The sequence below is a fragment of the Erythrolamprus reginae genome, chromosome Z (assembly GCF_031021105.1).
Source record: "Erythrolamprus reginae isolate rEryReg1 chromosome Z, rEryReg1.hap1, whole genome shotgun sequence".
NCBI lineage: Eukaryota > Metazoa > Chordata > Lepidosauria > Squamata > Dipsadidae > Erythrolamprus > Erythrolamprus reginae.
Genome location: NC_091963.1, coordinates 99281777 through 99298798, shown reverse-complemented (window position 1 = coordinate 99298798; position 17022 = coordinate 99281777). Strand labels below are relative to the sequence as shown.

The following is a 17022-nucleotide window of genomic DNA, read 5'->3' as shown; positions in this document are numbered from 1 at the left end:
GAGGAAGCTCATCCAACTGTGTGCCAGAAGTTCTCGCCCACTAAGATTGGTGGGCGGGGAGAAAGAACGGGAATACCGATACCGATAACTATAACGCAGTCATCCAGGGGGCCAAATTTGGGCAAAGACTGTGCCGTGTTCGGCTCTCTGATTGGTTCTCTGGAGGCGCCCCGACGATAACAGCGTCCACTTACAGGCATGAGCTCAGCAGAAGAAAGGACAAAAACTTAGAGGGGGCCCCTCCAATGACACCAAGAGCTTCCTATCCCTGTGGGTCTCAGCCACAGAGAAAGATGCGGGGGAAGGAAGGATATGGAGGGGGCGGGGAATGCCGCTTCTTATTGGTCGTCTTTTTTCTGCGGCGTCCAATTGTGGGGAGGACTGAGCGAGGTGTGCGTCTCTCTCTCTCTCTCTCCCTCTGTGTCTTGGAGGGGGAAGGGGATGATCCCTTGGGAAGTCGCTTCCTTCTCTTCCCCGCCCCCTCCCTTCCCCCAGCCTGTCAGGTGTGGTAACGGTTGTTCTCCTTTCCCCGGCTGCTGTGAGAGACGCTCTCAGCTTCCCTTGGGCATGGCGGACATTCCACAACGTCTCTCTTTGTCCCCAGATTTCCCTGAAGGAAGGGAGTGAGAGGCGCTCTTAAAGCTGTGTAGGGAAAGGGATGGAGGTGAGGGGTGGGGGAACAGGGGGGTGAGGAAGAATGCTAAACGATAGAATGGCATGCTGAGGTATGAAGCCGAGGGGATCAGGCATAGGGCAGGGGGAGAAGAGAAGGGGCGAGGGCCATGAGTCATCTGGAATTGAAACGGGGAAGTATAGTGAGGGCTTGCCAAACGGCAAGAGAAAAAAGACGGAATGGGTACAAGCCGTAGAGAATTTAGGCCAGCATTTATAGGAAATGTAGCAAAATGTAGAAAATAAATAGGATGTGTAAACACTAGAAAGTAAGGGGAACCACGGGAACTTGAGGAATTAAATCAGAAGTTGTAAAACTTAATAACCAAACACCACTATGAAGCAAGGGTGCAATCATTAATTGAACATCAATAATAATTGTGCATTTAGCAAAAGGAATCAAGTGGTTTTCCAGTCAACTATTCTCAGTGGATAAAATTATTTCCCCCCCTTCGGTTTGGCTCATTTATATTTACAGTTAATATGTGGGAATTTGAATAAAAATCTGCTTTAGTTGTTCATTTTGCTAACTAATCAATCCTTTTAAGTTTTAAAACTCTAAAATCTTGGCTCAGAATTCATCCAAGTTGGAGATGCAGATACTATTGTGCAATTCTTTCCAAATTCTTTTGTACATAATTCTTTAATGTAAAAAAATTGAAGAGCAATATTTTTATTAGGCTGATTCCCTGAAAGTCAGCATATAATTTTTTTAAAAAAAATGAAAAGCAAACAATTTAGATGTGAATTAATTGTCTTTCTACTTTCATTGTTTTATACCAGCCTAAAGTAGCTTTCAGAGGTACCAGCCGTTATTTGAATAGTACAGAATCCAGTGGAAGACTGACGGATGTGTTCAATAACGTTATCATGACAGGTTGCAGTTCCTTCTATGATTGCTACAAATTGCAGGTTCAATCAGTTTTTTTTAAAGATCATTTTACTTCAAAAACATTTTAGGGAGTAACCACATTGAAACATTATATGACAGTATATAGTCCTTTTATATTGACTTTAAAATAAACTTTGTATTTAAAATGCATTATGAAATAGTTCCTGAATAAATTCAGTATTGGGGTGATAACAGAATAATTTCCCACTGTATGGGCAATTCATCAATCATATGATTCTGGCACCCTATCTATAAAAATAGCTTTTTTATAGAAGAACAATACCATGTTTTCAACAAACTGTAAATATAGATAGTGTTTATTTTCAGGGAGAAATAAAAAAGGCAATACAATGCAATACAAAAAAATAATTTGTATGTTAGCCTTAAGAAACAAATTTTTAAAAAAATCCTATCCCAAAACCTTAAGCCAGTGATGGCGAACATATGGCACGAGTGCAACAGGTGGCACGTGGAGCGATATCTGTTGCAGGCGAGCTGTTGCCCTGGCTCAGCTCCAATGTGCATTTGAGTGCCAGCCAGCTGATTTTTCGCTCGCACAGAGGCTCTGGAAGGGCGTTTCTGGCTTCCAGAGAGCCTCCAGGGGGATAGAGGAGAGTGGTGTTTTTACCCTCCCCCAGCTCCAGGGAAGTCCTTGGAGCCCGGGGAGGGTGAAACACGAGGCTACTGGGGCCACCAGAAGTTGGAAAACAGGATGCTTCCAGCCTCCAGAGGGCCTCCAGGGGGCGGGGAAAACTGTTTTTGCCCTCCACAAGCATTAAATTATTGATGTGGGCACTTGTGCATGTGCGATAGCATATATGCATGCTCTTTCAGCACCCGAGGAAAAAAAGTTCACCATCTCTGCCTTAAGCAGAGGTAACAGTTTGAATATTTTACTGTTTCTAAAGATTCATTTCAAATCTTAGGATTCTTGGCCAATGAAAATAGATGTGCAGCCCATGATATAATGATATTTTAGTAAGGTTATATATTGTTTACTCAATTAGCTATGCCATGCTTCTGTATCAGAAAAAAAGATTGTCTATATAATTTCTTGTGAAATTCAGAAAATACAGGGAAGAATGGTTCAAATAACATATATTTTCTTTAATTTTCTTTTTAAATTCTGTTTTCCTTTTCTGCGTACCTTTTCTACTTCTATGGAAACTAAATGAGAATTCAGGGTTATATACTTGGTAAAAACAAATTTTAAAAGGCCTCCAAATTTTCACTATTTGAACAAATATGCCAGTATATTTATTTCTGTTTTTGAATTGAAAATACCTTTACATTATTTATCCCATGAATACAAAGTATAGCATTGGGACTTACAAAGTGATAGCTCATCTAGGTCTTGTTGAGGTCCTGACTAAATTGCTTTCAAAACAGTATGGTATTTATACCAAAATTAAACATTTTAAATAATACTTTACTCAGTCATTTTCATAATTTAAAAATATGCTACTTACCAATACCATGCTATAACAGCAAAAAATTTATTCAGAACACATTATTGTGTGGTAGTTTAGCATGATGAAGAGATCACAGGATTCAATGGACCCATGAAAGATGTTACCCCAAACTTAGATGTTTTTGTGTAACCTTATTTAACTTAATTTATTGTATTTCTATGCTGCCCCTCTCTCGAATAACTCTTATTTAATTTTTGGCTGTATTTATGTTTTAGGTCTTTGGCCATATAATACAGTCATACTTCGGTTCTCGAATGCTTTGGTTGTCGTACATTTCGGATACTGAACAAAATTTTCAGCAAAAATTTCCTTCGCTATCCGAACAAAAATTCGGATACCGAACAGCCACATAAAATTTTGTTCATTATCCGAAATGTTACCACCGGGGGCGGCTGTAATCCCGGCAGCTTCGGGGGGCTGAGGAGCTCTATTAGCGCTCCAAGCTGCAGGAAGGGTGGGGGCGGCTGCAATCCCGGCAGCTTCGGGGGGCTCCTTTCCTCAGTGCTTCGTCTTGTTACAGTACCTGTAGGCAGCTGCACTAACTTTCTCCTTCCCAGCGGCGGCAACGGCGGCGGCTTCCCTTCGAGGAGCAACAGCGCCGGGAACGTCACGTGATGAAGGGAAGCCCCCGGAGCCATCTCAGCAGTTGCTGCTGCTCCAGCAGCTTCCTTTCGTTAAGTGACGTTCCCGGCGCTGTTGCTCCTTGAAGGGAAGCCACCGTCGTTGCCGCCGCCGGGAAGGAGAAAGTTAGTGCAGCTGCCTACAGGTACTGTAACAAGACGAAGCACTGAGGAAAGGAGCCCCCCGAAGCTGCCGGGATTGCAGCCGCCCCCACCCTTCTTGCAGCTTGAAATGCTTATAGAGCTCCTCAGATTTTTTTATCCCATAGGAAATAAAGAAAATAGATTTAATTGGTTCCCAGCGAGTCAACAGGGGCTGGGAACCAATTAAATCCATTTCCATTATTTTCTATGGGATAAATTAATTCGGTACTTGACCAAATCGGTTCTCAACCACACTTCTGGAACGAATTGTGGTCGAGAACCGAGGTACCACTGTACAATGAATTTAATTTATTACAGGTAGTCCTCTAGGATCACAATTGAGTCCAAAATTTCTATTGCTAAAAAACTGCTAAGAAGACAGCTTTTAAGTGAATCCTTCATTTAAGTTAGTAACACAGTTGTTAAGTAAATCTGGCTTTCCCATGTACTTTGCTTGTCAGAAGGTTGCAAATGGTGATCATATATTCATAGTACAAGGCAACTATTATGAATGCATGCAGGTTACCAGGCATCCAAATTTTGATCATGGGCCAATAATGATGTTGCAACAATTATCTAGGCCCTCAACAGTCAGGATTCAGGCCCGGCTACAGCATGGAAACGCTTTGATCGCGCTGATGGATGATCTCTGGCGGGTCCGGGATAGGGGTTTATCCTCTATCCTGGGGCTCCTTGACCTCTCAGCGGCTTTTGATACCATCAATCATGGTATCCTTCTGCACTGACTAGATGGGTTGGGAGTGGGAGGCACCGTTTTACGGTGGTTCTCCTCCTACCTTTGGTCGGTCACAGTCAGTGTTAGCAGGAGGACGGAGGTCAACCCCGAGGTCCCTCCCTTGTGGGGTCGGTCCTCTCCCCCCTGTTGTTTAATATCTACATGAAACTGCTGGGTGAGATCATCTGAGGGCATGGGGTGAGTTACCATCAATATGCTGATGATATTCAGCTATATATTTCCACCCCATGTCTACTCAGTGAAGCAGTGGAAGTAATGTGCCGGTGTCTGGAGCAATGTGCCCTCTAATTTTTTTCCGGTGTGGGCAGAAAAGTATAGTGTCTGAACGGCAGTCCCTTTGGGACTGGGCGGCATAGAAGTATAAACAAACAAACAAACAAGAAAAAAATTTCCTTCTTTTTTATTAAAAGAAAATAATAAAACAAAACCAAAAGCTATTACTATCTTCTCTTTTCCCATCCCTGTCTCCTCCCCCCTTGTGTGTGTGTGTGTGTGTGTGTGTATGTGAACTCTTTAACCATTTCCAAAAACAGGTGAGGGAAATGGTTCAAGAGTTCACACACACACACACACACACACACGTCTGGGGTTTTTTCTCTCTGTTATTATTTGAGTGCTTTTTACCATATGCTTTAAATCAAGAGTCATTTCTCTCTCTTTCTCTTTCCCCCTCTTGCTCTCTCTCTTTTTCTCACTTTCTCCCTCTCTACCTCACTCTGTCTGTTGCTGTCTCTCTCTCTCTTTCTCTCTCACTCTCTCTTGTTTTCTCTCTCTATTGCTTTCTTTCTCTCTCACTCTCTTTCTATCTCTTTCTTTCTCTCGTTCTCTCTCTTGCTATCTCTCTCCCCCTCTTTCTCTTTCTCACTTACTTTCTCTCTCCCTCTCTCTTTCCATCTTGCTGTTTGTTGCTCTCTCACTCTTTCTCTCTTGTTTTCTTTCTATCTTTCTCTCTCTCTCTTGTTCTCTCTCTTGCTATCTCTCGCTCTCCCCCTCTTTCTCTCTCTCTCTCTCTTTCTCACTTACTTTCTCTCTCCCTCTCTCTTTTCATCTTGCTCTCTCTGTGTCTTGCTCTCTCTGTGTCAGCAAGGGGGCTGCGAGAGCGTTTTCTCCGAGCGCCTGCCCTGCCTCTACTGCAGCCCCCTTGCTGAAAGCTCGGGACGAAAGCGAAGGGGCTGCGAGAGGGGTGGGGCAGGCATTCCCGAAGGGCGCGGAGAAAACCCTCTCGCAGCCTCCTGTATGGAGCGCGGATGACGAGGAGGAGAAGCCGTAGCTGCCACCGCCGCAGCAGAAGTCGCGCCCCAAGGCGGAAGGCGGAGAAAGCCGAAGAGGGGGCGGATTGGGCGGGTGGGAGGCAGTAGCGAGAGGCCGGGGACGCGAGGGGGCCGGCTGTGGCTCCCTTTCCTTCCACCCTTGTCTACTGCCGGCGCCTCCCCGCCCCCCGTGGGCTAGCAGGGGGATGGGGAGTGCGCGTGGCGCCTCCGCACTTTCATCGCTCCCCGCCCCCAACTCCAACGTCCGGCTCCTTGCGCATCCTTGGAAAAGGGCACGCGGGGGGGTATTTGGGGGTATTTGGTATTTGCCCACACCCACAGCTTACAGGGAACAGTGGCCTGGAGGCTGTTGGGGTCTGGATGGGTGCTAACAGACTCAAACTCAACTCTGACAAGACGGAGTAGTTGTGGGTTTTTCCTCCCAGGGACACTTCAATCCATCCGTCCATTACCCTGGGGGGAGAACTTCTGACCTCCTTAGAGAGGGTCCACAACGTGGGCGTCCTTCTCAATCCACAGCTGGCCTTGGAACATCATTTGTTGGCTGTGGCGAGGGGGGCGTTTGCCCAGGTTCGCCTAGTGCATTCCCGAAGCATGCGGAGAAAACCCTCTCGCAGCCTCCTGGCTGGGAGTGCGGATGACGAGGAGGAGAAACTGCAGCTGCCACCACTGCGGGAGAAGTCGCGCCCCAAGGCGGGAGGCGGAGAAATCTGGAGAGGAGGCGGATTGGGCGGGCGGAGGCAGTGGTGAGAGGCCAAGGGCGTGAGGGGGCCGGCCGCGGCTCCCTTTCCTTCCACCCTTGTCTACTGCCCGCGCCTCCCTATTTGCACAGGGAGTCTCTACTCACAGTCACTCATGCCATTATCACCCTGAGGTTTGACTACTGCAATGCCCTTTACATGGGGCTACCTTTGAAGAGTGTTTGGAATCTACAAATTGTGCAGAATGCAACCGCGCGAGCAGTCATGGGGTGGCATATAAATTTAATAAATAATAATGATAATAATAATTATAATTATAAATGTCAAAAATGGTCATAAGTCATTTTTGTCAGTGCTGTTGTAACTTTGGAAAGTCACTATGTAAGTTGAGGATGGGTCTAGACAATTTACCACGGCCAACTTGCTGTGGATAGCTCATCATAATCAACTCACTATGGGACAACTCACCTGAGACAAGAGTTACACTAATATCAAATAAATAGTAAAATATAATCATTTTTAAAAAGGATGTAAAAGCAGAGACAAATGAAATTTTAAAATTTAATTAGAAAAATTAAATTTAAAAATATTTTAAATAATTGAATTGTTGAATTGTCCCTGGTGAATTGGCTGTGGTAAATAGGCCCGTTCCAGTCAAGGTCCACCTAAAGTGACCTATCTATGAATGAGTATCAGCTGATCAAAAGCAAGCAACAGTGCCAACTTGCTACTGTGAACCCAGCTATATCTGAATTTCAAATCTGAGCATAACTTACAAAGCGTTATGTTAATTAAGGCTGCTGAAAATTCTAATTCAGGTACATTTGGAGGACTATTTATTTACACGTCTATTGATTTCATGCCCACGTTTGAATTTTCCAAAAGCAACTGGCTAGAGATTCATTCGTTTGTTTGTTTTGTCCAATACGTAATGATACACAATAAAGGTTATAGAGGATATACTTGAGTAGAATGTATTAAAGAAAGAATAGAAGAGGAAAAATATAGGAATAAAGTATAACTAAGAATAGCAGAAAAGATATAGGGATAGAAGAGAAGATATAGGAGATATAGGAGAGACTATAGGACAAGGGACAGTAGGCATTCTCGTGCACTTATGTATGCCCCTTACTGACCTCTTAGGAACCTGGTGAGGTCAACCATGGATAGTCTCATTTACCAGGGGCAAACCAAATATTATTTCCATCCCTCCCTACTGACTATGTTGATTATATCCTCTTAATTAAATAAGTTGTTTATTAATGATCAGCTCCTTACTTTTTAACAATTTTCTCCCTGATCTGTCCCCAACCTAGTCCTTTGATCCACTTCTTGGATCCACCCATCTTGCTCTTGGTTACCCTCTTCTTGTTTTTTCTACTTATCCCAGTATTCTTCAGAAAGCTAGAGCATCATTTAATATATTAATTTGAGCCTTATTTATTGGTCAAATGAAAACTCTGGATAGACTTATTTGACATTTAAATTCAATAGCACCAGTATCCTTATTACCTTGCTTTTTCAAAACCCAGTTTTCAGTTCTATACAATATCATACGAAAAACCATTGCTGGAATCATTTTTATTTGTTTTATTTATTTGGAAAATTTATATTGCCCCATATTTGCCCATGGTGATTCAAGGCGGCTTACAGGAGTATAAAAACACATATAAAAAAGAAAACTAATAGAAGAAAATCAAATTATAAAATAATACAATAGCCTCCCACCCTGGCAAGCAACATATTATACAATAGGCTCCATTTTGCTCTTGGTTCCCTAGGCCCACTGGCAGAACCAGATCTTTAGCATCTTCTAGAAGAGTGTTAGAGCAGGGGACATTCTAATCTCTGGAGGAATGATGTTCAGGGGAGAGGAAGCCAGTATGGAGAAGGCCCTTCTTCTGGGTCCAACCAGGTGTATCTCTCTAGAGGATGGGACCTGCAACATTCCCTGTTTCCCTGCTCTGATGGATTGGATACATGTGACTGGCAAGAGACATTCTCTCAGATAACCTGGTTCCAAGACATGAAGGGTTTTAAAGATTACAAACAGGATCTTGAATTGTACCTGGAAGCAAATTGGCAACCAATGCCATTTCCGCAGGAGAGGTGATGTATGTGCACACTTAGGTTTGTAAAAAACCATGCACGTTGCTGCATTTTGCACCAACTGGTGCTTCCTGATGCGCTTGAAGGACAGCCCCATGTAGAGCATGTTGCAATAATCAAGACAGGAAGTGACTAGGGCATGAGTGAGTGCATAGGGATTTTTGTAAATATAGACAAAACATCGCATCCAAATAGCTTTTACAAAACCTTTATTGTTAATGCTACCAAATGCTTGTCTGGGAATACATATTCTTCATTGCTAATTCTGTTACTATTAATGGTTGACCCTAAAAGTCAGAATTTATTTGTTTGTTATTTATTTGCTGTCTTATCATTGTGGGGGCCCTATTCCAGGCAGATTATAACAGGAAAAAGAAGAAATTTTAAAAAATTCAATATTTCAGAATCTTGTCCATTCTAAGGCTGGTAGCTATATCTGCTGTCATAGATTTGATGTTTTAAAAATATATATTATCTTAATCTGATTTTGTTTACCATATTTGACTTTTAGGACTACATGTTGCAGGTCATTTGAGTTTTTTAACTGTCAGAATAGTGTCATCACCATAGCAAATTATTGATGTTTCTTCTTCCAGCTTTAAAACCATGCTCACCTTCAAATCCAGCATTCCTTAGCATATACTCAATTTAGAGGCTAAATATATAACAGGAGTATATACAGATGTTATCTATCATCTTGATTTAATTTGTTTTATTGGTCAGGTTAATAAACTTCCAGACAAAGCATAGGGCAGAAAATTGTTCTGTTTTATTATTTTCTATGGAATCTGCTGAGCCTACAGACATAGGTAAAAATATACACAGTACGGTGCTTGGGGTAGTTTCAGAATACTACCTTGCCAGGGTTTGTTGGTTTGTTTTTAAAATTAAAATAAGATGTTATAGGTACATACAGAAGTTTGGTGGTTTCCAAAACAACAACAACAACATCACTCAGTACACATTAAAGTAAATAAATATAAAATTGGGAGGCCAGGAAGTAGAGATGTTGTTGATGTAAGATATTTTCCTCTTTAATTTTTTATATACATACTAAAGTATGTTAACCTTTCATTTGCATGACTGTATAATCATTTGTTAATTAAAAACTTCAAAATATTTTATCCTACTCAATAGCCAGAGAAATTCCCAGATGCAGTGAAACATTTGGCCTTCAGTTTAAATGACATCAGACATCGGGGAAAGCACATGGGAGAAACAATGAGAAGAAAGGCCGTAGGTCTTATTAGTTACATATATAATGGGTGATTAGGATAGAAACCAGTGGTGGGTTGCTCCCAGTTCAGACCAGTTCTTAGAATAGCTAGTGGCAGGAGGCTCTGCCTACCTGCCCAGGATGCTTCTGTGCATGCGCAGAAGTGTGGCACGCATGAGTGAACCAGTAATAAAGGGTTTCAGAACCCACTACTGATGGAAACACTTAAGATAGTCTAATGATTGTCACTAAATGCAGCAATTGAAGAAAGACTTGTATCTTGGTTGTTTACTGATCTTGGAAAATACAATAAATCACATACACATGCTTAGATTTTCCAAAATAAACCTAACAGGGTTACCTATAAGATAATTACAAAAATAATAGGTAGTTGCATCACAATGTTGCATTCAGAAAATGCTCCTTTTTAACTAGCAACAGTGCTGCACATATTATTCCAATGTTTGGTATATTTATTACTCCTATAGTAAGGCTCTTTGGACATCCAGTTTACTACTTTTTGCTTAAGGATGGATTTACATTGTGTGATGATACAGAAATCATTTTTAGTTGGGAGGGAATAAATTATAAAGAATGAATTATATTTTCAGTGCTTTATTGACAAGTAAAATCCAAATATGTTGCATTTTTATTTTTTATATGCTTTGAAAGTTGTAATTTTCTTTTTCTTTCCTGCTTATATTAGTTAATATAATACAAGAACAATTCTGATATTTTTTTCAACCAGTGTTTGGATTAATTTTAAAACAAGCTAATTTGATGTTATGTCATTATTTAAAAACATGAAATTATAAAATGTAAAATGTTAAGTATTGAAATGTGAACAGTTGTTATGACTTGGTAAGATCGTGAAACAATTTTTCCTTGAAATTAGTTAATGAATTAAGTAATAGTGTCTGGCTTCATGCATTTGCATAAATCTAACTTCCTAGAATTAGGCAAACAAGCTGGATGGTTCTTTTCCTCTTTATAACCTGCTTAACATCAATACTGGAAATTAACTATAAAATTTATCTTGTAAGTTAAGAAAAGTACTGCTTTGTATATTATCTTTTCACTTCTTTAAAATGCAGAATGAAGAGAATGTAGACTTACGGCAGACTTACAGTACTTCACTTTCTACAACCTCTGAATGTTTAAACCACAATGACTCTTCTCTTTTCTACGTCCCATGGTCCACTTATGCAGATGATAATAAACAACCTCCAAATTCTCAAATTAATGTAAAGAGCAGGTATATGATTTAAGAATAAAATGAACTTTGAAATTTCTTTCTGGCATAAGACATAACTAATATGTTGGGGATTTTCTAATTTTTTTCTAATGTGCAGCAATCTTTCTGCACTGGGTAATTTTATTTTTGCCCGTACTTGAACTTTTATAGAATGAATAAAATTTCAAATACTTTCCCGATAGCAACTCTGGATTTTTTTTAAAAGAATGATGAGAAAAAAGAAACCTGGCAAAAGAGAAACTAAAAGGCTCCAAATAATGTTTTGTCATCCTATTCCATTCTTTAAACAAATTGCCTTTGATCTACCCCCCCTTTTTTTACAGAAATACAGCGATAGTAGATGTGTCTCTTCTTCTAATAGCAAGATAATAATTTAAGAATTACAACTGTATATTTCACCATATCCACTTATATTCTATGTATTCTATTCTGACTGATCATTTTATTAATCTAAATGACAGAAAGTCTGATAAGTCAACTGAGGAGAAAAAGAGTCTCTTGCAATTTTCTATCTTAACAAAGCAGTTGGTGAGAATCCTTAGCAGCAAAATTTTTGGAATTTTCCTTGGGAAAATTATGTAATTACTTATTGTATTTATAAAAAAAGGTGTGATTCTGGCCTTTGCAACAACTCTGACACTTGTTTTTGCTATTAAAAATTACATCAATTTTATATTTTTAATGTGGGTGTATTTTCTCTGACTAAGTATTAACATAAGTGCAGCAATAAAACACGGTGAAACAGTATTCTGTAAATTCACAAGTTCCATTGCTTAACAGATGTCATCTTAACAGAGTACTACAAAATAAATGTATTTCAACAATACACAGTTATTATCAGATGACTGCAAGGCTGACAAATCATTAAATCATTTGTGATTTCCTCCAGCAATAGCAGTTTGGATATATTTAAATTATGGAAACTCTAAATTGTAGGGTATTAAAATATGATTTGATATAAAATTATGTATGATTCAGATCATGATTTGGTTGGGAAATAACATTTTATCAGCTGTTGTCTGGTAGGAAGCTAGCAGAGTTTCTTACCAGACAGAAAAATAATAGTAAAAGGTTGCAATTTCTGTCCCTATTTTAGCAAAATCTCAATGCATACATGTTTTAAAATTAAAATTTCTAAGTATTTTTTCAGCTATTTCAACTGTTTAGTAACATCTTAAATAGTATATTGGTTCTATTTCAAAATACTATCATTGGATTTATTCATTAAATAAGATATATGCAAATTACTTGCAACGTCCTCATGTTATCAGCAAATTTAGTTACGCTATGTAAGAGGGAACTTGGTGAAATAGGTTCTGGTTCTGGATAATTCATTATATTGTAAATATGGACTATACCAGTGATGGCAAACCTTTTTGGCACCAAGTGTCCAAACTGGAGAGTGCGTGCCAGAGCATTGGAAACCCCAAAACCAGCTGGCAGCCAGCTGGTCTTCGGATTTGTGGCGCATGTGTGTACACTTGCCAGCTGGTCTTCGTGTGCGCTGAAAGAGCAGCTGACACACATGAAATGCCAGCTGGCCGGTTCACATGTGCATGCAGGAAACCAGAAGAGCAGCTGGTGACAGCACATGTGCACACAGGTTAATGCAATTAAAATACAATCAAAAAGACCAAACAGAATAGAATTTGGATGATAAGCAACAATTCACTATACTTTATTTGTCCTCAGGATTCAAACAGAAAGAAATGACTATGGCAGTGAAACAGATCTATATGGACTTGTGTCTAACATCTTGGAAGAACAAGATAAACCACAGCCCTATTTTAATGAAGGGTTAGTACTGTATTTAGAATAGAATAACATTTTCTCATGTTCTCTGTTGTAAGCAGCATTCATCATATATAGCCACTTTTAACCTACTTCAAATAGTAAAAGGTTGCAATTTCTGCCCCTATTTTAGCAAAACCTTGATGCGTACATATTTTAAAATTAAAATTTCTAAGTAGTATTTTTCCAGCTATTTCAACTGTTTATTATTTATTTATTTATTTATTTTGTCCAATACACAATAATATACAATGAAGATTATAGAGGATATAATAGAGAAGAAATACGAGATATAGGAGAGACTATAGGACAGGGGATGGAAGGCACTCTAGTGCGCTTATGTACGCCCCTTATTGACCTCTTAGGAATCTGGAGAGGTCAACCATGGATAGTCTAAAGGTAAAATGTTGGGGGTTAGGGAATGATACTACTAGTATAGTATGAGGGCAGACTAGATGGACCAGGAGGTCTTTTTCTGCCGTCAGACTTCTATGTTTCTACTAGAGTCCGGTAATGAGTTCCACGCTTCGACAACCCGATTACTAAAGTCATATTTTTTACAGTCAAGTTTGGAGCGGTTAATATTAAGCTTGAATCTGTTTAGTAAGCATCTTAAACAGTATATTGGTTCTATTTCAAAATACTATATTCATTGGGGCTACCTTTGAAAAGTGTTCGGAAACTTCAGATCGTGCAAAATGCAGCTGCGAGAGCAGTCATGGGCCTACCTAGATATGCCCATGTTTCACCATCACTCCGCAGTCTGCATTGGCTGCCGATCAATTTCCGGTCACAATTCAAAGTGTTGGTTATGACCTTTAAAGCCCTTCATGGCATCGGACCAGAATATCTCCGAGACCGCCTCCTGCCGCACGAATCCCAGCGACCGATTAGGTCCCACAGAGTGGGCCTTCTCCGGGTCCCGTCAACTAAACAATGTCGGTTGGCGGGCCCCAGGGAAAGAGCCTTCTCTGTGGCGGCACCGGCCCTCTGGAACCAACTCCCCCCGGAGATTAGAACTGCCCCTACTCTTCCTGCCTTCTGTAAACTCCTTAAAACCCACCTTTGCCGTCAGGCATGGGGGAACTGAAACATCTCCCCCTGGGCACGTTTAATTTATGCATGGTATGTCTGTGTGTGTGTCTGTTAGCATATGGGGTTTTTAAATATTTAAATATTTTAAATTTGTCTGATTGCTTATGATTTGTTTCTACATGTTGTGAGCCGCCCCGAGTCTTCGGAGAGGGGCGGCATACAAATCTAAGTAATAAATAAATAAATAAATAATAAATAAATTAAATAAGATATATGCCAGTTACTTGCAACCTCCTTATATTATCAGCATACTACCTTTTAATTATTTATTTTTACTTTAATATATATGTTCTAAAACTATAATTTTAATAGCTTTTAATAGCTCTCTAGATATATTAATTGTAGGACACATTAAAATCAAAAGCATAAAGTATAAGACCTAGTAAGGAATTGCCACAACTTTTTATTTAATAAAGAGCCAGGTGGTGCAGCAGGTAGAGTGCTGTACTGCAGGCCACTGAAGCTGACTGTAGATCTGTAGGTCAGCGGTTCAAATCTCATCACCGGCTCAAGGTTGACTCAGCCTTCCATCCTTCCAAGGTGGGTAAAATGAGGACCCAGATTTTGGGGGCAATATGCTGGCTCTTTAAAAAGTGCTATTGCTAACATGTTGTAAGCCACCCTGAGTCTAAGGAGAAGGGTGGCATAAAAATCGAATAAGTAAGTAAGTAAGTAAGTAAGTAAGTAAGTAAGTAAGTAAGTAAGTAAGTAAATAAATATTTATGTTTCATTCTTCTAGAGCATGTGCCTCCAGTCTAAAATCTGTATGGCCTGTGAGCACTACTCGATTTACAGATCACCCTGATTTGTTGTCTGAAACAAAAAGAGCAATAGATGGAGTCATTCCTCAACAGGCTTTTTATGGCGGAGAATCTTTACCAATGTCTGAAAAACAGTATCTGCACACTGGTAATGTAACTTTGCAGCAGAAGGTGGATGACCTTTACCATGAACTTACTAATATAGATCTTGATGAGCAGTGGCTTTTTCCTTCCAGGAATGATAATCTCAGCTGTTACAATATTCAGTCCAATGAGAATGCAAAGGCATCACAATTTCAAGAATATTCATATGCAAAAACATGTTTTACCCCACAAACGAATCTTTTAGAAGCAATAAAAGAATCAGGAGCAGATACCTACACTTATGGAAGAGAAAAAACAGGTCCTAAGGGACATGAGTCACAACATCAAAAGAAAGCTGAAATGTTTCTTTCACAATTTAATAGGTATGGTGAAAGTGCTGATTATTATAGATACATGGATTATTCTCATCTTAATAAAGTAAAGCAAAATAAAAACATAAATTATGGTGTTCAAGAAAGCAAAAAATTAGCAAGTGGAACACCCGAGTTACCAATGTTAGATACAGATAATTATAGTAAAATTTTTCAAAACAAACAAGTTGTCCCAAAGAAAATGGAAGATGTATCTTCAGAACAGCAGAGTTTTGCATTTCAAAAGACTACAGGACTCATATCAGAGAAACAGTTTGTGAATGAAAATTCATTTACCCCTGATTTTGGTTTAAAATCGGATTTTACCCTGAAGTCTCATATAGCTGTTCCAGGAAGTGGTGATTTTGCAAATGTTACAGAAAATTCAGATTATTTGAAATCACTGAATATTTTAGCAACAAACCCGGTGACTACTTCACCCAACACAAATCTGAGGCCAACGTGGATAAATATACAAGCTAAAAACAGTTCCTCTGTCCCTATTCGGAATCAAAGCACCTTGATAAAATTGGGTAATTTATCTACAGGTTCCAAAGGTTCCAATCATTCTTATGATTTTTCTCAGCTATCACCAGCCAATGTAACTTTAAATAATAATTTGTTGCTTCAGAAATATCGCCAAGAAGCACCTACAGTATTTTCCAGTTTTGATTTCAAAGATGGTGGTGCTGCAGATAGAATTTCTTCTTCCAGTCATACAGAAGGATTAAATAAAGTAGAAGAAAGCCTTTTTGAGTCCATTATTGACAAAAAAATTAAGCCCCCAAATGGTTTTTGTGATAACTATTCACAGCAATATGCGATCATTGAAAATGTGAACAAGCACAATTTTCAAGTTAAACCACAGACTGGACATTATGAAGTTGAGGAAAGCCAAAAACATTTAGATGGATTGTCTCAAAATTCTTACCAAGATATATTGGAGTCTCAAAGCCACTTAAATAGTCATAGACAAGGAGGTGGAGATAGTAATATTGTCAGTAACCGTGTAAATCGCAACGTTTCTTGTTTCTCAAATAATTTTATGATGGGTGATTTGAGACATAGCCCAAATGCCCAACAGCTAAGTTCAAATAGATTTCCTGTGAAATCCAACCATGCTTTTGGACCATCAGTTATTCCTTTGATGGATTCCTATGATTTATTTTCCTATGAGGATTTAAGCCATTTGTACCCATATTTTAATGATATGATGTATGGAGACAATAGTTTCACCAGCTTCATGCCAACATTTGGATTTCAAAGACCAGTGAAAACTCGAAGTGGATCAGCCAGTGAGCTTCATATTAGATTGGAAGAATGTTATGAACAGTGGAGAGCTCTAGAAAAAGAAAGGAAAAAGGTAAGAAATCTGTGCAGAGTAGAATAGTTATTACAAATAATATGTCTTATTCTTAAATATCTTCTTAAGTTGCTTCTGCTAATAGAATTTCCAAATATACACATTCTACTGTACTAAATAAAACATAGAGGCATAAAACATAAGGCATAAAACAATGGGAGAATTAATTGTTAATAGGTATAGTAATAGAAGACAAGAAGCAGCAGTCGTGTGTAAGTTTTGTCTAGTTTTAATCCAAATGAATTTAATTGACTTATTTTTGGGTAGTCACATGTAGGACTTCCCAACAGTGGTACTCCAAAATTTACTGTATTTTTCAGAGTATAAGACACACTCCCCCCCAAAAAGAAGGTGAAAATTTGGGTGTGTTTTATGCACAGAATGTAGCCCCACCCATGCACCCCCATCCTTTGGGTCTGCCTCCCAGCAATTTGCCTCCTTGCAGCAA

At 39.4% G+C, this 17022-nt stretch overlaps 1 protein-coding gene across 3 annotated transcripts in view; it reads left to right on the top strand.

Annotated features, from left to right (window-relative positions):
• The first annotated feature begins 537 nt into the window (after positions 1 to 537).
• The window catches only part of MEIOC (meiosis specific with coiled-coil domain), a 33486-nt gene continuing 17001 nt past the window's right edge, over positions 538 to 17022 (top strand). Inside the window, exons 1-5 of one of the 3 annotated variants that reach the window (XM_070729633.1) lie at positions 538 to 646; positions 1456 to 1584; positions 10949 to 11109; positions 12802 to 12906; positions 14735 to 16574. In XM_070729633.1, the coding sequence (XP_070585734.1) occupies positions 1543 to 1584; positions 10949 to 11109; positions 12802 to 12906; positions 14735 to 16574 (2148 nt within the window). In that variant the 5' untranslated portion in view covers positions 538 to 646; positions 1456 to 1542. Of the gene's footprint in view, positions 665 to 694; positions 726 to 1455; positions 1585 to 10948; positions 11110 to 12801; positions 12907 to 14734; positions 16575 to 17022 lie in introns of those variants that run through there. The other 2 variants (XM_070729632.1, XM_070729634.1) reach the window with 2 other exon arrangements.